At 51.0% G+C, this 19685-nt stretch overlaps 3 protein-coding genes across 3 annotated transcripts in view; all 3 read left to right on the forward strand.

Moving 5' to 3' along the window:
* Window positions 1-561: 561 nt before the first annotated feature.
* On the forward strand, window positions 562-11050 carry LOC100494203 (oocyte zinc finger protein XlCOF6-like). Its single transcript, XM_018089687.2, has 2 exons — window positions 562-1863; window positions 7929-11050. Exons 1-2 carry the CDS (start codon window positions 1848-1850, stop codon window positions 10133-10135), a joined length of 2223 nt encoding a protein of 740 aa, XP_017945176.1. The 5' UTR covers window positions 562-1847; the 3' UTR covers window positions 10136-11050.
* On the forward strand, window positions 10873-16805 carry LOC108644826 (gastrula zinc finger protein XlCGF57.1-like). Its single transcript, XM_031903948.1, has 4 exons — window positions 10873-10944; window positions 14567-14967; window positions 15134-15366; window positions 15817-16805. The coding sequence occupies exons 1-4, from the start codon at window positions 10873-10875 to the stop codon at window positions 16803-16805; spliced, it is 1695 nt and encodes a 564-aa protein (XP_031759808.1).
* A 2608-nt stretch (window positions 16806-19413) lies between these two features.
* The window catches only part of LOC108644827 (oocyte zinc finger protein XlCOF6-like), a 28778-nt gene continuing 28506 nt past the window's right edge, over window positions 19414-19685 (forward strand). The window contains exon 1 of the mRNA XM_018089688.2: window positions 19414-19564. The gene's annotated coding sequence lies outside the window, so the exon portion shown is untranslated. The remainder of the gene's footprint in view (window positions 19565-19685) is intronic.

Consider the following 19685-nt stretch of genomic DNA (forward strand, 5'->3'; position numbering starts at 1 on the left):
CAGTGAGTATGGGGGGCAGTGACAGTGAGTATGGGGGGCAGTGACAGTGTAGATATGGGGGGCAGTGACAGTGAGTATGGGGGGGCAGTGACAGTGAGTAGGGGGGCAGTGACAGTGAGTATGGGGGGGCAGTGACAGTGAGTATGGGGGGGCAGTGACAGTGAGTATGGGGGGGCAGTGACAGTGAGTATGGGGGGGGGCAGTGACAGTGAGTATGGGGGGGGCAGTGACAGTGAGTATGGGGGGGCAGTGACAGTGAGTATGGGGGGGCCGTGACAGTGAGTAGGGGGCCGTGACAGTGAGTATGGGGGGGCAGTGACAGTGAGTATGGGGGGGCAGTGACAGTGAGTATGGGGGGGGCAGTGACAGTGAGTATGGGGGGGGCAGTGACAGTGAGTATGGGGGGGCAGTGACAGTGAGTATGGGGGGGCAGTGACAGTGAGTATGGGGGGGCCGTGACAGTGAGTAGGGGGGCCGTGACAGTGAGTATGGGGGGGTAGTAACAGTGAGTATGGGGGTAGTAACAGTGAGTACAAGTACATTAGAGGGGATTATAGGCAGATGGGGGGGCTCTGTTTTTGCATAATGGCCATTTTTATTGAGGTTAGACCTGGGGCCCCATGGGGGGAGGTTAACAATAGTACGGGGCCCCGTGATTACTGACGGTGGCCCTGCTTCCTATCATTCTCAGCTCTTGGGAACCCTGAGGGGTGCAATCTCTATAGCAGCTTCTTCTTGTATCTCCCATTATTCCCTGCTTCTGTCAGGTGATCCCTATGGTGCCCAGACCAGGGGTGACTGGGACGTAGTTGGCCAACTTGCACATTGGCACAAACAGTTCCTGCTGGGAGAAGAGGCAGCCGGCCGAGACACTCAGTCATCTAAGTCTCAGGTTGACTTGGGTTCCTCCCGAGGTCTATAATCATCTCTTTGGGTTTGAGATGTTCAGAACCAGACCGTGGCTTTTGCCATATTGGGAAATATCCATCGTTATGTTGGATGGGACTGAGCTGTAGTGTTACCTGCATGGAGGGAGGACTTTGCAGTCGCCATGAGAAGGTTGGCAGTTAGTCCGAGGGAAATAGAGTAAAGACCCACCGAGCTGATTCCCGGGAATGCTGGGTCTGTTGTGCAGCTCAATGTCAGAGCCCGTGTTTCTAATGCTGGTAACCAATAGGCTTCCATTGATTCCTTTAGAGCTTCATTGTACTCACACCCTAGTACTTATTAAAGGGAAACTAAACCCTGCGGCACAGCGCGGCTCAACCAAACGTTACTCAGCGTAGCCGGACTACAAATCCCAGAGTAATGTAACATATAATTATTATTATTGCCCCTCTCTGTATCAGAGGGCAGAACCCGCAATCGGGAGGGTAAGTTTATATCTGCACCCCCACTCAGCAGCTGTTATGAATAGTTGTTTTGGGTTGACTTGCCCTTTAAGGGAGGGTTTATATGATTTTGCCCCCTGCAAACTGAAGCCTCAGGCTTTTAGTGGGAAATAAGGCGGCAGCTGCTGCCTTGCTGGGGGTTATCAGGCCGAATGTCTCCCCATTGCACCCAGGCACCCAACTGACACGAGCAGCACCCGGGGGTTTGGGCAATAATAGAAATGGATGCGCCGTGACCCCAAGGGGGGTAATGAATAATATTCCCAACTATCTAAGTATTTTACATTCAACAAAATGGAACAGAAATGGAAGATCCAGTTACACCCCCCTCCATTCCCACTCACTGAGAAAGGGGGGATCTAGTTACCCAGCTGGCAGCTAATAATAGTCCCACAGGAGGAGGAGGAGGAGGAGGAGGAAGGTCACGGCAAGCAGGACTCAAGCCACGTGGGAAGAATGGATCTCTATATCAGTAAGTACCCAGGGGCCCCTAATGTGCCCAGTGCTGTATGTAGTCTGGTCACCCCCAAACCAGCAGAAAATATGCCCCAAAGTAATGTCTGCTGGTGCCTAATGTTGTTTAGTCATAAAGGGAAACTAAACCCTGCGGCACAGCGCGGCTCAACCGAACGTCACTCAGCTGTTGCCGGACTACAAATCCCAGAATAATGTAACATATAATGAAGGGTGAGGCATGCTGGGAGCTGTAGTCCAGCAACATCAGGGCTGTATTCTTAAAGCAATATTGCCCAATAAAACTGCATTAAAATGCAAGAAATCCCCCAATGAGAATCCCAGCTGATGTGAGTAAATCCGGCTCCCTGTTCTCTGTTCCTGCAATTGGAGTTGGGAGCAATAAGCACAGTTTCCCAGCACTGAACAAGTCTGTCCCTTTATCCCCATGTCTGATTCCTGTGCCATATAATGACGGGAAAATGCCATCATTATCTCTATATGTAAGGTACCAGCAAGGGGCCTGACACAGGGAATCAGCATTCTCATTGGTCACTTCTCTTGCATCTATAATGAGATTTTTGCTCAGTAGAATTCTCATTGGTCTATTTTCTTCCATCTATAATTATGTTTTTCAACAACTTCTATATCAAAACTAGGGGGCACAGTGGGGCAGCGTTATGGTTGGGTTTTTATCCCCATTAAGCCTTTATCTGGCACCACCTGTGATGTGGCTGATGATAGAGAGGGGCGGCTGTGGGACTGGGGGTTAATCCCGCTGCAGGGGCTGATAGAGAGGGGCGGCTGTGGGACTGGGGGTTAATCCCGCTGCAGGGGCTGATAGAGAGGGGCGGCTGTGGGACTGGGGGTTAATCCCGCTGCAGGGGCTGATAGAGAGGGGCGGCTGTGGGACTGGGGGTTAATCCCGCTGCAGGGGCTGATAGAGAGGGGCGGCTGTGGGACTGGGGGTTAATCCCGCTGCAGGGGCTGATAGAGAGGGGCGGCTGTGGGACTGGGGGTTAATCCCGCTGCAGGGGCTGATAGAGAGGGGCGGCTGTGGGACTGGGGGTTAATCCCGCTGCAGGGGCCGATAGAGAGGGGCGGCTGTGGGACTGGGGGTTAATCCCGCTGCAGGGGCTGATAGAGAGGGGCGGCTGTGGGACTGGGGGTTAATCCCGCTGCAGGGGCCGATAGAGAGGGGCGGCTGTGGGACTGGGGGTTAATCCCGCTGCAGGGGGCCGATAGAGAGGGGCGGCTGTGGGACTGGGGGTTAATCCCGCTGCAGGGGCTGATAGAGAGGGGCGGCTGTGGGACTGGGGGTTAATCCCGCTGCAGGGGCTGATAGAGAGGGGCGGCTGTGGGACTGGGGGTTAATCCCGCTGCAGGGGCTGATAGAGAGGGGCGGCTGTGGGACTGGGGGTTAATCCCGCTGCAGGGGCTGATAGAGAGGGGCGGCTGTGGGGACTGGGGGTTAATCCCGCTGCAGGGGCTGATAGAGAGGGGCGGCTGTGGGACTGGGGGTTAATCCCGCTTGCAGGGGCCGATAGAGAGGGGCGGCTGTGGGACTGGGGGTTAATCCCGCTGCAGGGGCCGATAGAGAGGGGCGGCTGTGGGACTGGGGGTTAATCCCGCTGCAGGGGGCTGATAGAGAGGGGCGGCTGTGGGACTGGGGGTTAATCCCGCTGCAGGGGCTGATAGAGAGGGGCGGCTGTGGGACTGGGGGTTAATCCCGCTGCAGGGCTGATAGAGAGGGGCGGCTTGTGGGACTGGGGGTTAATCCTGCTGCAGGGGCTGATGATAGAGAGGGGCGGCTGTGGGACTGGGGGTTAATCCCGCTGCAGGGGCTGATAGGAGAGGGGCGGCTGTGGGACTGGGGGTTAATCCCGCTGCAGGGGCTGATAGAGAGGGGCGGCTGTGGGACTGGGGGTTAATCCCGCTGGCAGGGGCGATAGAGAGGGCGGCTGTGGGACTGGGGGTTAATCCCGCTGCAGGGGCTGATAGAGAGGGGCGGCTGTGGGACTGGGGGTTAATCCCGCTGCAGGGGCTGATAGAGAGGGGCGGCTGTGGGACTGGGGGTTAATCCCGCTGCAGGGGCTGATAGAGAGGGGCGGCTGTGGGACTGGGGGTTAATCCCGCTGCAGGGGCTGATGATAGAGAGGGGCGGCTGTGGGACTGGGGGTTAATCCCGCTGCAGGGGGCTGATAGAGAGGGGCGGCTGTGGGACTGGGGGTTAATCCCGCTGCAGGGGCTGATAGAGAGGGGCGGCTGTGGGACTGGGGGTTAATCCCGCTGCAGGGGCTGATAGAGAGGGGCGGCTGTGGGACTGGGGGTTAATCCCGCTGCAGGGGCTGATAGAGAGGGGCAGCTGTGGGACTGGGGGTTAATCCCGCTGCAGGGGCTGATAGAGAGGGGCGGCTGTGGGACTGGGGGTTAATCCCGCCGCAGGGGCTGATAGAGAGGGGCGGCTGTGGGACTGGGGGTTAATCCCGCTGCAGGGGCTGATAGAGAGGGGAGGCTGTGGGACTGGGGGTTAATCCCGCTGCAGGGGCTGATAGAGAGGGGCGGCTGTGGGACTGGGGGGTTAATCCCGCTGCAGGGGCTGATAGAGAGGGGCGGCTGTGGGACTGGGGGTTAATCCCGCTGCAGGGGCCGAGAGGGGGGGCTGTGGGACTGGGGGTTAATCCCGCTGCAGGGGCCGATAGAGAGGGGCGGCTGTGGGACTGGGGGTTAATCCCGCCGCAGGGGCTGATAGAGAGGGGCGGCTGTGGGACTGGGGGTTAATCCCGCCGCAGGGGCTGATAGAGAGGGGCGGCTGTGGGACTGGGGGTTAATCCCGCTGCAGGGGCTGATAGAGAGGGGAGGCTGTGGGACTGGGGGTTAATCCCGCTGCAGGGGCTGATAGAGAGGGGCGGCTGTGGGACTGGGGGTTAATCCCGCTGCAGGGGCTGATAGAGAGGGGCGGCTGTGGGACTGGGGGTTAATCCCGCTGCAGGGGCTGATAGAGAGGGGCGGCTGTGGGACTGGGGGTTAATCCCGCTGCAGGGGCTGATAGAGAGGGGCAGCTTAGTCTTATTCTAAGCCACTCCCAGTATATTATTGAAAGCAGTATCTGTACCCCAACTACACTAAGGCTGTTGGCTAACAAAGGGTTATTATTTATCAGGTTTGATGTTGCAGATACTGTTGGGATCAGGACACAGCTACGGTTGATGTTAGATTAATGAGTTGGGTTGAGGATATATTAAAATGTACAAATGATCGGCTCTAAAAGTTTCAATTACTAAACATGATTATAAATTAGAAACTATTTAACTAAGTAAATTGAATTAATAAGCAATTAAGGCTTTCAAATATCTATTAATTTAATAAGTAATAGAGAAATTTGATTAAAGGAGACATATCCTATAAAAATGATGAATGTACCAGGGAATTATACTCCTCTAGATATAGAAGGATTGTGCTTAAAGTTGTGTTTCTGATTTATTGAGAAATTCCCCCAAATCCCCACTAGCCCCGCCCATCTGTTCCACTTCCTGCTGCCTCCTTTCCCAGGCTGTGCAGGGGGCGGCGGCACAGTAGGATAGGAACCAATCAGCAGCTAGGCTGACCTGATAGGGAACTGAAGCCTGTCTGTGCTTGTGTGAGTGCAGGGCTGTGATTGGCTCTCCACCTCCTACTGTGCTTCTGGCAGGGACCGTTAGGACACGCCCACCCCTCATGTGAAACCCAGACAGGGACCTGAGAGGATCTATAGGGAGCTCCAATAAAGGGGCCATTGTTACAGATAGGGTTAATGTTTAGCCCAAAGGGAAACCAGCACCGGATATTATTCATAATTGCCTACAGGGTTAGGGGTTTCCTTTATCCAATATGTCTCCTTTAAAAGCAGGTTTGTATAAGTATTTTAATGTAATGGAAACTGCCTATTTAACTAAAAGAAACAAAGTAGAAGTCACATTGTTTTTAATCGGATAAGTATGAGTTAATTTTGGAGAGGGGGCGGTGACAGAGGTTGTGATGTCAGAACCGTTGGTATTTTACATTTTGTGAAACCCCTCTGCTGGGGTTTGATCTCAGGACCTCCTGCTCGTTGGTTGCTCTTTCTAACCATTGAGCCAGGAGAGCAGCCGGCGGGGACTCATTGCCCATTTATTCTTCTATTCATGTGCATTGTTACATTACCCCAGCAGCCTTATTGGTTAGGTGGGGTCAGACAATCAGGGCTGATTCTGCCCTCCTCACATTCCTTGCCTGAGCATTGGCCAAACTTTGAGCACTGTAGCTCTTGTTCCCTGCTCTGGCTCCTGTTCTTGATTCTTATGCCTGCTCTGGTTCTGGCTTTTGCTCTGTCCTGGCCTGTCCTGTCACTCTTCCCCCACTCTGTCCCATCCTGGTCTTCAACCGCTCCATCCCGTACTGTCACTCTTTCCCCACTCCATCCCATCCTGGTCTTCAACCGCTCCATCCCATCCTGGTCTTCAACCGCTCCATCCCATCCTGTCACTCTTTCCCCACTCCATCCCATCCTGGTCTTCAACCGCTCCATCCCGTCCTGTCACTCTTTCCCCACTCCATCCCATCCTGGTCTTCAACCGCTCCATCCCATCCTGTCACTCTTTCCCCACTCCATCCCATCCTGGTCTTCAACCGCTCCATCCCGTCCTGTCACTCTTTCCCCACTCCATCCCATCCTGGTCTTCAACCGCTCCATCCCATCCTGTCACTCTTTCCCCACTCCATCCCATCCTGGTCTTCAACCGCTCCATCCCGTCCTGTCACTCTTTCCCCACTCCATCCCATCCTGGTCTTCAACCGCTCCATCCCATCCTGTCACTCTTTCCCCACTCTGTCCCATCCTGGTCTTCAACCGCTCCATCCCATCCTGTCACTCTTTCCCCACTCCATCCCATCCTGGTCTTCAACCGCTCCATCCCGTCCTGTCACTCTTTCCCCACTCCATCCCATCCTGGTCTTCAACCGCTCCATCCCATCCTGTCACTCTTTCCCCACTCCGTCCCATCCTGGTCTTCAACCGCTCCATCCCATCCTGTCACTCTTTCCCCACTCTGTCCCATCCTGGTCTTCAACCGCTCCATCCCATCCTGTCACTCTTTCCCCACTCTGTCCCATCCTGGTCTTCAACCGCTCCATCCCGTCCTGTCACTCTTTCCCCACTCCATCCCATCCTGGTCTTCAACCGCTCCATCCCATCCTGTCACTCTTTCCCCACTCCATCCCATCCTGGTCTTCAACCGCTCCATCCCGTCCTGTCACTCTTTCCCCACTCCATCCCATCCTGGTCTTCAACCGCTCCATCCCATCCTGTCACTCTTTCCCCACTCTGTCCCATCCTGGTCTTCAACCGCTCCATCCCATCCTGTCACTCTTTCCCCACTCTGTCCCATCCTGGTCTTCAACCGCTCCATCCTATCTTGTCACTCTTTCCCCCGTCCATCCTGTCCTGGTCTTTAACCGATCCATACTGTCCTGTCACTCTTTTTCCCCTCGATCCCATCCTATCCCAGTCTTCAGCTGCTCCATCCTCCATATTGTCTCCAGTCTGCATTCTCTCCACCCTGCACTCCTATCTTTGCCCTTGTCACCCTGTTCCTGTCACCCTTTGCGTTATCTGCCCCTGCCTTAAAGACTCACTTTTCCCATCTCCTCTGTCACCCTCTACCTATTCCCTCACAGAATCCTTTTCCTAAAACTATGATGATCTGCACTCCTGGTCACAACTGCAAGCCACTGCCCCTCCCCCTGTTTTGTAAGCTCTGCCTACTTTTGGTGGAAACAGCACAGGAATAGGAGCAGGACTAGTGGGTACCAGATAAAACTATACAGAAGACCCTGTGGTCATAGTGTGTCTGGTGTTTGTTAAAACACATAGTGGGTATTTGAATTGGTATCTGTATTGATTAGTCTTGTCTCTTTATCTTTCTATATTCTCCTCCATGAAATCCACCCAACTCTCCCCAAGGTTTCCCAGGATCCTGTGTCTAATAAATACCTTCCCTAGTGCACAATGATCAGTTCACCCAATAAGGTCTTTAATATCATTTAAAGTCTTTATTTTGTTTTCAGAGAACTGGCCTGATAGAGGGAAGAACCAGAGCCTCCTTGCTGCGGGATATCGATTGGTCCCATTCGGATCAGAGATCTCCAGTAGGAACAGAATCAGAACAGCTGGGTTTAATTCAAATCAAGATATTTCAGAAAACCCCAGCCAAATCCAAAGTCAAACAGGCAGGCTGCTGTACAATGAATGCGGTGGGTCATCCAACCAGAAATATTCCAACGACAAGAGGTCTTCTGCTCTCCTCAATGAGACCATAAAACACAGCACTAACAAGAAATGTCTAAACGTTTTGGGGAAGAGAAACAATTCACAGAATCTTAAAATCATAAATTCAGGATTAAACTCTCTCATTAGTAAGATGACTCCGCCCAGCAGAAAACTAAACAGGGTCTCTAAAATGAGCAATACTATGAAACCTTTTATCTGCCCAAAATGTGGGAGGAGATTTTATAGCAATAGGGACCTTCTCACCCACCAGAGAATACACACGGGGAGGAGCTTTGTCTGCTCTAAATGTGGGAAATGTTTCTCTCACAGGAAGATCCTCATTGCTCATAAATGGGTTCATACTGGGAGGAAACCATTCACCTGCACTGAATGTAAAAAGGGCTTCTTATGGAACAGGGACCTTCAGGGACATAAGAAGCAGCATGAGAAGGTGAAAATGGACATCAGTCATCCTGGGCCTCGCTCAGAAGGAAATCCTTACGTTTACACTGAGAACAGGGCAAGCTGCCCAAATAGGAGCATCTCTAAAACTCAGTTTAAGACTCGCAGAAAAGACAAAACTTATATCTGTACTGAGTGTGGGGAAAGCTTCAGCCATAGGGGTAAACTCAGGGTCCATCTTCGCATTCATACGGGGGAGAAACCCTTTGTCTGTACTGAGTGTGGGGAAAGCTTCAGCCATAGGGGTAAACTCAATGTCCATCTTCGCATTCATACGGGGGAGAAACCCTTTGTCTGTACTGAGTGTGGGGAAAGCTTCAGCCATAGGGGTAAACTCAATGTCCATCTTCGCATTCATACGGGGGAGAAACCCTTTGTCTGTACTGAGTGTGGGGAAAGCTTCAGCCATAGGGGTAAACTCAATGTCCATCTTCGCATTCATACGGGGGAGAAACCCTTTGTCTGTACTGAGTGTGGGGAAAGCTTCAGCCATAGGGGTAAACTCAATGTTCATCTTCGCATTCATACGGGGGAGAAACCCTTTGTCTGTACTGAGTGTGGGGAAAGCTTCAGCCATAGGGGTAAACTCAATGTCCATCTTCGCATTCATACGGGGGAGAAACCCTTTGTCTGTACTGAGTGTGGGGAAAGCTTCAGCCATAGGGGTAAACTCAATGTTCATCTTCGCATTCATACAGGGGAGAAACCCTTTGTCTGTACTGAGTGTGGGAGGGGCTTCAGACACAAGGCAACCCTGGAAGAGCACCTTGGGGCCCACAAAGATCTGCGACCCCATTTCTGTACTGAGTGTGGGAAAACATACAAGAACAAAAGAGGACTAAATGCCCATCGTCACAGTCACACTGGAGTGAAGCCTTATGTCTGCAGTGAGTGTGGGAAAATCCTTAGCTGTAAGTCTTCACTCACTATTCATCTTAGATATCACACAGGTGAGACTTTCCCTTGCACGGAGTGTGATAAATCCTTTAGACAAAAGAAAAACCTAAAAAGGCACCAAATGATCCACACGGGGGAGAAACCATTTGAGTGCACAGAGTGCGGGAAATGCTTCCGGGAAAAAAGAAAAATGGAGTTACATCGACTCATTCATTCTGGGGTGAAACCTTTTGTGTGTTTGGAGTGCGGCCAACAGTTCAGATGGAAACAAGCACTTCAATATCACCAGTTAGGTCACACCGGGGAGCGGCCGTATGAGTGTAGTGAGTGTGGGAAAGGCTTTAGGTCTAGTGGTGAACTTGAAGTACATGTCCGGAGTCACACAGGGGAGAAACCATTTATCTGTAATGAGTGTGGGAAAAGCTTTAGGGAACAGTCTGGCCTTATTTATCACCTTCCCAGTCACACAGGGGAGAAACCATTTGTTTGTGTCGAGTGTGGGAAAAGGTACCAGGTGGCACGTAGGCTAAAGGCTCATCTTCAGACTCACATCAGAGGAAAGAGTTTTGAGTGCAAAATGTGTGGAAAATGTTACAATACAAAGAAGGGTTTAAATACTCATCTTCTCACTCACACAGGGGAGTAAGTTGGGCAGTTCTACTTTATACACATGTTGGGGCTGAAGGGGATATGGTTTTATTATGAGTGTTTGATCTTTGGATACATTGTGAGTGTATTTCCTATTGAACTGTTTCTTTAATACTCAATGTGGAGCGCTCCCCTGTTGTATTGTTATCAGGCGCCCTCTGCTCAGAGGAGGAGGAGGTGATGGGGCAGTCACCTGATTGGGAGAAGCAGCTCTGAATCAGGAAGAGACCTGGAAGAGCCCCATGTTCCTTTGGAGGACTCAGTTCTGAGTCAGGAGTGAGACCTACCCATTAGCAGATGACAAGGCAGGGAAACCCCACCTACAGGCCAAAATATACAGAAAGTGCCACGATGACCAAGGGAAGAAAGATTTATAAAGACAGGTTTTCCATCTTTGAATTTCTGCCTGGGATTTGCCATCCATGGGCCGGCGGCACTCTCTGCACTCGGGGTCATTGCCCATAATACCGACTGCCGTGAAAAGCCAAGGGGACAGATTGGTAAATTCAGCAAAAATCTAACAAAGCATTGCAATATGTATCTTAGGCCTCTTTTATTAATGAACGGGTGCAAATGATCCTTCGCACATGATCCTGCATGTTGAAGCCTAAGGTGCAGCGTGTCTCTCCTAGAATAGAGCAAAAGAACCAAATTGGTTAGGGAGAGAGGGGCTAAAAGGAACCCTGGGGCCCTTGTCAAATGTGAGACAGGCACGGAGAGCCTTAGAAAGTCCACATGTTAGAGCAGAGCGCTCTGCCTGGGCTTCATCCTGAGGAGGGACATGGAATATTGTCTCTAGTCCCACAGGTTAGAGTGAGATTTGCCCATTTGTGGAAGTTGGGCCAAACACACTATAGGGGTAATTTACTGAGACCCCGACAGAAGTGCAAGAGCACCCCCCTTTAGGGGGCCATACACGTTCAGATGCGCTCACTTGGCGAGGTCGCCAAGCGAGTGGATCTTCTCCCGATATCCCCACCTACGGGTGGGTGACATCGGGCGAATCCAGGCTTATTCGGTCATTTGGACCTAGGGCCAACGACGGATATAGGTGAAGTCGGTTCGGGGACCGCAGCAACGAGCCGATACGGTCCCTGATCCGACTACATTTTTTACCCTGCCCGATTGATATCTGGCCAATTTCAGGCCACATATCAGTCAGGCAGGCACGTCGTTAGTGCCCCTACATGAGCCAATTAGCTGATGATGATGATGATATCTGCAGCTAGAATCGGCCCGTGTATGGGGACCTTTAGTGCTCATAGAGACAGAACTTCTGCCCCGGGTCTGTCTGTGCTTAAACAAAATCCTTTTATCTTATTTGGATAAAGGTTTGTTGGATTTGTGCCGTAAGACCTGGTCTTTAGATGGTTTATTGGCAAGTGGGGCTGTTGGGTCAGGAGGCATCTTTGGGCTCCAGGGGGGCAAGTGTCAAACTTGAGAATTACAAAGGGGTATTTTTATGACCAAGCTGGCGAAGAGGGGGTATAAATGCAGCACATATGGTGCCATTGGGGTGGGGGAGAGGTGCCTAATTATACAAGGTAGGATTTACATGTCATTTAACCCTTTCACAGCCAGCCGGTTTGTCCCAAAAGTGACCATCTACTGCCAATCCGTTTTTAGACATTTTGCACTCAGTACATTTGCTTCGGTTTCTTTACAAGAAAACCTACATGAAATAAAGCATGTTAGATATTGTTTTTTTCCGGAACAAATTGGGCTTGAACATTATAATAACATGTTGTACTTTTTCTGGAGATTTAACACACTTTTTGAGTGAAATATGTTTAAAAAAAAGTGAAATAAAGAAAAAAGTATTTTTATTTTGTGTTTTTTTCCCAAGAATGATTACATTAACATTCAAAAATTTTACTGTCTGTAAAAGCCCTGATTCTGCTGAATCCAACAATACCAAATATGTATGGGTAACCCACTTTTCTTGCCCAGAAGACACCCCAATAATAAAACAGCATTTTGTGCAATTTTACATTGAAACGAAAGTGAAAAGGCCGTCTCTATTTTAACATGGCATACCTTGTGACAGAAATGGAATACCCCCATAAGTCACACATTTTTAGAAACTGCCCACCTCTAGATTTTTAGTTGTGGTGTAGTTTTTGCTATAAATGTAGCTCCTGTCATACAGATACTGTACAAACAGATACCAAATTTTTAAATTTTTTTTTTTTTCTGAAACACTATCACAGTCACAAAGTCCAAAGTAAATTTGAGAATAAAACACCAATGAAAATTTTCAAATGAAGGCAGAATATGAAAGAACAAGTTACCCCGAGTAAAACGATACCCCACATGCATGGGTGCGCCTAAAGCCACGGCCCCCAAACAGCCCAAAACAGGGGCAATACATAAGGGCAATTTCAGCTGGACAGTTTGGGGCTGCGCTCTAAGTGCACACCTTGCAGTTTTTCAGTCTAAACACCCCCTTACCTGTGAAATACCCCCACAAACTATATGTTTTCTGAAAGTGCCCCCCTGTAGCTATTCAGCAGCGCCATTCTTGCTTTCCTACATGCAGAATTGTGGGCGCAGTTCTCCGTAGAAGTTTGCGTTTGGCTGGAAATAAAGAAAAAGATTCAAAGTTAGTGTAACCCTATCCTCACCGCTTCTGGCACTGACAGTGTTACACTCCCCGAGTGGCGCTTACCTGAGGGCACGGGACAAACCTGTATCACTCGGCAGTGGTATTGAGAGAGACTGGGTACCTGGTAATTATTAGCGCAGCGCCACCTAGTGGGATCCGGGAGTGCACCTACGGGGGCCCCACTAGGAACAATAATAATGCACACACAGTACTTGAAATAAAGGGCAAACTAATACACATAACGCTCCTATCAGAGTGGCAATAAGGGCCTTACTAACTGCCCCTGCCCGCGCAAGCTGTCTCACTCACTGTGTAACGTCCTTTAGCTCAGTCCAAAGGGAACAGTCTATATACTGTAACTCTTCCAGCGCTCCTTTATTACTGTCACTTTAATTATACTCACTCCAGGGATCTCTATGGGTGATTCACACAGAACCTTCAGGCGAGTCCAGCACCTACAGACATGCAGTGAGACTACTAGCCCCTTTAGCTACTCAGATGGGCTCCCCCTGCAGGTGAGTCCAGCACCTACAGACATGCAGTGTGATTACCAGCCCCTTTAGCTACTCAGATGGGCTCCCCCTGCAGGCGAGTCCGGCACCTACAGACATGCAGTGAGACTACTAGCCCCTTTAGCTACTCAGATGGGCTCCCCCTGCAGGCGAGTCCGGCACCTACAGACACGCAGTGCAACTACTAGCCCCTTTAGCTACTCAGATGGGCTCCCCCTGCAGGTGAGTCCAGCACCTACAGACACGCAGTGCGACTACTAGCCCCTTTAGCTACTCAGATGGGCTCTCCCTGCAGGTGAGTCCGGCACCTACAGACATGCAGTGAGACTACTAGCCCCTTTAGCTACTCAGATGGGCTCCCCCTGCAGGCAAGTCCGGCACCTACAGACATGCAGTGAGACTACTAGCCCCTTTAGCTACTCAGATGGGCTCCCCCTGCAGGCGAGTCCGGCACCTACAGACATGCAGTGCGACTACTAGCCCCTTTAGCTACTCAGATGGGCTCCCCCTGCAGGTGAGTCCGGCACCTACAGACACGCAGTGTGACTACCAGCCCCTTTAGCTACTCAGATGGGCTCCCCCTGCAGGTGAGTCCGGCACCTACAGACACGCAGTGAGACTACCAGCCCCTTTAGCTACTCAGATGGGCTCCCCCTGCAGGTGAGTCCGGCACCTACAGACATGCAGTGAGACTACTAGCCCCTTTAGCTACTCAGATGGGCTCCCCCTGCAGGTGAGTCCGGCACCTACAGACATGCAGTGCGACTACCAGCCCCTTTAGCTACTCAGATGGGCTCCCCCTGCAGGCGAGTCCGGCACCTACAGACATGCAGTGAGACTACTAGCCCCTTTAGCTACTCAGATGGGCTCCCCCTGCAGGTGAGTCCGGCACCTACAGACATGCAGTGAGACTACTAGCCCTTTTAGCTACTCAGATGGGCTCCCCCTGCAGGTGAGTCCGGCACCTACAGACATGCAGTGCGACTACCAGCCCCTTTAGCTACTCAGATGGGCTCCCCCTGCAGGTGAGTCCGGCACCTACAGACATGCAGTGCGACTACCAGCCCCTTTAGCTACTCAGATGGGCTCCCCCTGCAGGCGAGTCCGGCACCTACAGACATGCAGTGAGACTACTAGCCCCTTTAGCTACTCAGATGGGCTCCCCCTGCAGGTGAGTCCGGCACCTACAGACCTGCAGTGTGACTACTAGCCCCTTTAGCTACTCAGACAAAACTTTTATCTGTACTGAGTGTGGGGAAAGCTTCAGCCATAGGGGTAAACTCAATGTTCATCTCGCATTCATACGGGGGAGAAACCCTTTGTCTGTACTGAGTGTGGGAGGGGCTTCAGCCATAGGGGTAAACTCAGTGTCCATCTTCAAATTCATACGGGGGAGAAACCATTTGTCTGCACTGAGTGTGGGGAAAGCTTCAGCCATAGGGGTAAACTCAGTGTCCATCTTCGCATTCATACGGGGGAGAAACCCTTTGTCTGTACTGAGTGTGGGAGGGGCTTCAGCCATAGGGGTAAACTCAGTGTCCATCTTCAAATTCATACGGGGGAGAAACCATTTGTCTGCACTGAGTGTGGGGAAAGCTTCAGCCATAGGGGTAAACTCAGTGTCCATCTTCGCATTCATGCAGGGGAGAAACCCTTTGTCTGTACTGAGTGTGGGGAAAGCTTCAGCCATAGGGGTAAACTCAATGTCCATCTCGCATTCATACGGGGGAGAAACCCTTTGTCTGTACTGAGTGTGGGAGGGGCTTCAGCCATAGGGGTAAACTCAGTGTCCATCTTCGCATTCATGCAGGGGAGAAACCCTTTGTCTGTACTGAGTGTGGGGAAAGCTTCAGCCATAGGGGTAAACTCAATGTCCATCTCGCATTCATACGGGGGAGAAACCCTTTGTCTGTACTGAGTGTGGGGAAAGCTTCAGCCATAGGGGTAAACTCAGTGTCCATCTTCACATTCATACGGGGGAGAAACCATTTGTCTGCACTGAGTGTGGGGAAAGCTTCAGCCATAGGGGTAAACTCAGTGTCCATCTTCGCATTCATACGGGGGAGAAACCCTTTGTCTGTACTGAGTGTGGGAGGGGCTTCAGCCATAGGGGTAAACTCAGTGTCCATCTTCAAATTCATACGGGGGAGAAACCATTTGTCTGCACTGAGTGTGGGGAAAGCTTCAGCCATAGGGGTAAACTCAGTGTCCATCTTCGCATTCATGCAGGGGAGAAACCCTTTGTCTGTACTGAGTGTGGGGAAAGCTTCAGCCATAGGGGTAAACTCAATGTCCATCTCGCATTCATACGGGGGAGAAACCCTTTGTCTGTACTGAGTGTGGGAGGGGCTTCAGCCATAGGGGTAAACTCAGTGTCCATCTTCGCATTCATGCAGGGGAGAAACCCTTTGTCTGTACTGAGTGTGGGGAAAGCTTCAGCCATAGGGGTAAACTCAATGTCCATCTCGCATTCATACGGGGGAGAAACCCTTTGTCTGTACTGAGTGTGGGGAAAGCTTCAGCCATAGGGGTAAACTCAATGTCCATCTCGCATTCATACAGGGGAGAAACCCTTTGTCTGTACTGAGTGTGGGAGGGGCTTCAGACACAAGGCAACCCTGGAAGAGCACCTTGGGGCCCACAAAGATCTGCGACCCCATGTCTGTACTGAGTGTGGGAAAACATACAAATACAGAGGAGGACTAAATGCCCATTGTCGCAGTCACACTCGAGTGAAGCCTTATGTCTGCAGTGAGTGTGGGAAAATCCTTAGCTGTAAGTCTTCACTCACTATTCATCTTAGATATCACACAGGTGAGACTTTCCCTTGCACGGAGTGTGATAAATCCTTTAGACAAAAGATAAACCTAAAAAGGCACCAAATGATCCACACGGGGGAGAAACCATTTGAGTGCACAGAGTGCGGGAAACGCTTCCGGGAAAAAAGAAAAATGGAGTTACATCGACTCATTCATTCTGGGGTGAAACCTTTTGTGTGTTTGGAGTGCGGCCAACAGTTCAGATGGAAACAAGCACTTCAATATCACCAGTTAGGTCACACCGGGGAGCGGCCGTATGAGTGTAGTGAGTGTGGGAAAGGCTTTAGGTCTAGTGGTGAACTTGGAGCACATGTTCGGGGCCACACAGGGGAGAAACCATTTATCTGTACTGAGTGTGGGAAAAGGTACCAGGGGGCACGTAGGCTCAAGGCTTCAGACTCACATCAGAGTAGGGAAGTCTGTTTGTACCGAGTGGGGCAACGGCTGGAAAGAAAGATCTCAAAACTCATCCTCTCACTCATACACGATAGAATTACGTTTTCTACTCTGCGAGAGGAAAGTTTGACAAATGTTGGACAAATAAGAATGTTCTGTCCCGAGTCCAAAAAGCTGAAGGATATCAATTTTGCACCGCAATTCAGCGACGTTTCGAGCCCAATTAGAGCCATTTATCACGCTTGCCCTACAGAGTGCAATAAAGGCATCTTATCATACGGGGAATTGTGGGGCAAGAGGCCGGTGGGTTCGCTGCTGGGAAGCTTGTTGTGCTGAATAGTCTTCTTCTGGAAAGCTGAAGGGTATCTGGGACTTGTGGTACAGCCCTACTTTATATAAATGTCGCCCCTTTGTGTTGCCTTGTGCCCCAATAGAGAGCCTTTGTACAAGGCCGACCCATTAGCAGATAATAAGGCAGGGAACCCATCTATATTACAAAACATAACAAAGGCTCAGTGATGACCGAGGCAGGAAGGTTCCATATTATGATGTTCCGTCTCTCTGCAGTTTGGATCTAGACTATATATTGATATAGGCAAATAGACTAGAGTCCACTTTTCATGCACCCCAGGGCTCAGCTCTTGGGGCTCCTATAACAGACTGCAAAGAGCTGTAATTGCCTCGGAATAAGTGACACATCCAGTGGGGGCATATGGTGGGCATCATGGGAGTGTCTTCAGGAGGGCCCCCGATACTAAGCTTCATTCAACACATAAGGTGCTGGTGATTCCTGTACCACCTGTATATAAAGGTTGTGTAGGAAGATGCAGTGGCCTAAATACTGAGGGGGCAGGGGGTATCTGGGTTTGACCCTCATGGGGGCCGGTGGCAGCAGTGACAAGGGTTTATTTCAGCAGATCTGTTTCCAAGTACATACAGAGTGATATTATGGCATAGCAGCACCTATAGCTTACAGGGGTAAGTATTCTCCTATGCTTTGGTGCTGCACTGATTCGGGGTCCCTTGCTTTTGGGGGCCTATGTCACTTTATAAAGGATTTGTACCATAGAGCACAATACACATTCTGTGGTTTCAGTCTGACCATTGAGTTATTACTGGAGTTTTGTAAAATATAAAAATCTGCTGAATGGTTTCAGATCCTTATGTTTCAGTCATTTCAGTAAATAAACATACTCACACTCTCTACACACAGAATATTTCCTGGATAAGGAACAGGGGAAATGTTATTGGCTGTGGTTGGCTCCTCCCACAAATGTTGCAGTTTCGTTCGGGGTGACCCCATGATTATGTTATTCACGTTTGGGGAGTGCAACCTCAAAGCTGCCATGTTGCACAGCTCCTCAATGTGCCGGATCTTCCTGGACAGCTCGTCCTTCTTTATTTCCAGCTGTTGGATCAGCTCAGTGAGTGTGAGTGAGAGCTCCTCTTTCTGCCTGGAGATGTCACTCAGGAGTCGCTTCTCTAGGGCTTCCAGCTCTTCCCTGATGCCCCTAAACAGGGCAGTGACTCTCTCTGTCTCACCGGCTGCCGCTTCTGCCCCTTCTCTCCTGCGCTCCTGCAGCCTCTGGGCTCCTCTCTCAGTCTCCTCTCTCTCTAGGCTCAGTTTCTCCAGAACTTTCCTCAGTTTCTCTTTCTTCTTCTCAGAGGCCTCACTCAGCAGCTCCACCCTGTGGCCCCGGTGGCCCTCAGCCAGCCAGAAAGACTTACAAGGGGTTTGTTATATACTGTTGATTTTCTCTCCCCCTGGTGCATTGTGGGTTCTATTCCGACATCTCGCTGGGCAACCAGAGAAGCTGAGGATCCACAGGGAGAAGTAGTCTGAACAGGACCCTCCACCCAGCAGAGACAATAGGGGCCCCTTTTCCTATATACAAAGTGCTCCAGCTGCTGCACCCAACACTCCCCAATAGGGAACTAATGATCACATGACTCATTATCCCTATCATTTAATCAGTAAGAAGATCAGGAAAACAAGTGCTTAGTCAGGCCATTGGGAATAAGGGCAAAAGCTTCTGCAGGAAATTCTCCAGCCCAGTTGCCCCCTTACTCGCCCAAGCTCAGCGCTCAGACTGGGGGCTCAGTGAGTCTCGTTGTATAATGGGGGGGGACCCCTGTATAATCCCCCGCTGTATAATAAACTCCTCTGTATCCGGGTAGAACACACTCGGTAACATAACGTTGGATCCAGGGGACGTATTGTGTGAAAAACAATATGAATTTTACTGAATTTTACTCATCTAAATATAAAGGGAATGGGCTTTATACTAAACATTAACCCTATCTGTAACAATGGCCCCTTTATTGGAGCTCCCTATAGATCCTCTCAGGTCCCTGTCTGGGTTTCACATGAGGGGTGGGCGTGTCCTAATGGTCCCTGCCAGAAGCACAGTAGGAGGGGGAGAGCCAATCACAGGTCAGCCTAGCTGCTGATTGGTTCCTATCCTACAGTGCCGCCGCCCCCCTGCACAGCCTGGGAAAGGAGGCAGCAGGAAGTGGAACAGATGGGCGGGGCTAGAGTGGGGGGCAACATGGCACAAACCATGGGACTGGGCACTGACATCCTGGGGCCACAGAGCTGCCAATCTGCCCAATCACAGGGCTGCCGATCCGCCCAATCACAGGGCTGACGTATTATGAAGTAAAATTATTCCAAAAATCCAAATAAAAAAATAAAGACTAACTGCAATTTTTTAAGCTGCCCATAAACTGAACCCTTACAGACCATGTGTAGAATCTGGGGGCGGGGCACCAAGGAGTGGGCGTGCCCTTGTACTTCTACCTAACACTAAAAGCAAATGATGAGATGTCCCACCTGTCAGGGGCGGGGCTGGGGGCGGGGCTTCAAACGCTGCGGAACCACTGGGCCCACCCCTTTCTAACCCAGATATCAGTAATAGGACAGACCTGCCGCTCCCAAGTCATTTTCATCTCCCTGAGGGAGTTCCCGGCTGAGCGGGCAGCGAGCTGATTGGGCGGCGCGGTGGGCGGGGCTTCAGATCCCCGCTTGAGGCCAGTAGGAGAGGCGCTTGGGGAGCGGAGGCCGCTGGGGGCGCTGTGTCTGCACAAGGAGGGAGGTTAGTGCCGCTGTTACTGATTGGCCTGGAGCCTGCAGGGAGTAAGTGTTACAGGGGAGAACCTGCCCGGGCCTCTTCCCATGGGGAGTGTTGTCATTCCATCCTCTGACTGTAGGGGCCG

This window comes from Xenopus tropicalis, chromosome 6 (genome assembly GCF_000004195.4).
Source record: "Xenopus tropicalis strain Nigerian chromosome 6, UCB_Xtro_10.0, whole genome shotgun sequence".
NCBI lineage: Eukaryota > Metazoa > Chordata > Amphibia > Anura > Pipidae > Xenopus > Xenopus tropicalis.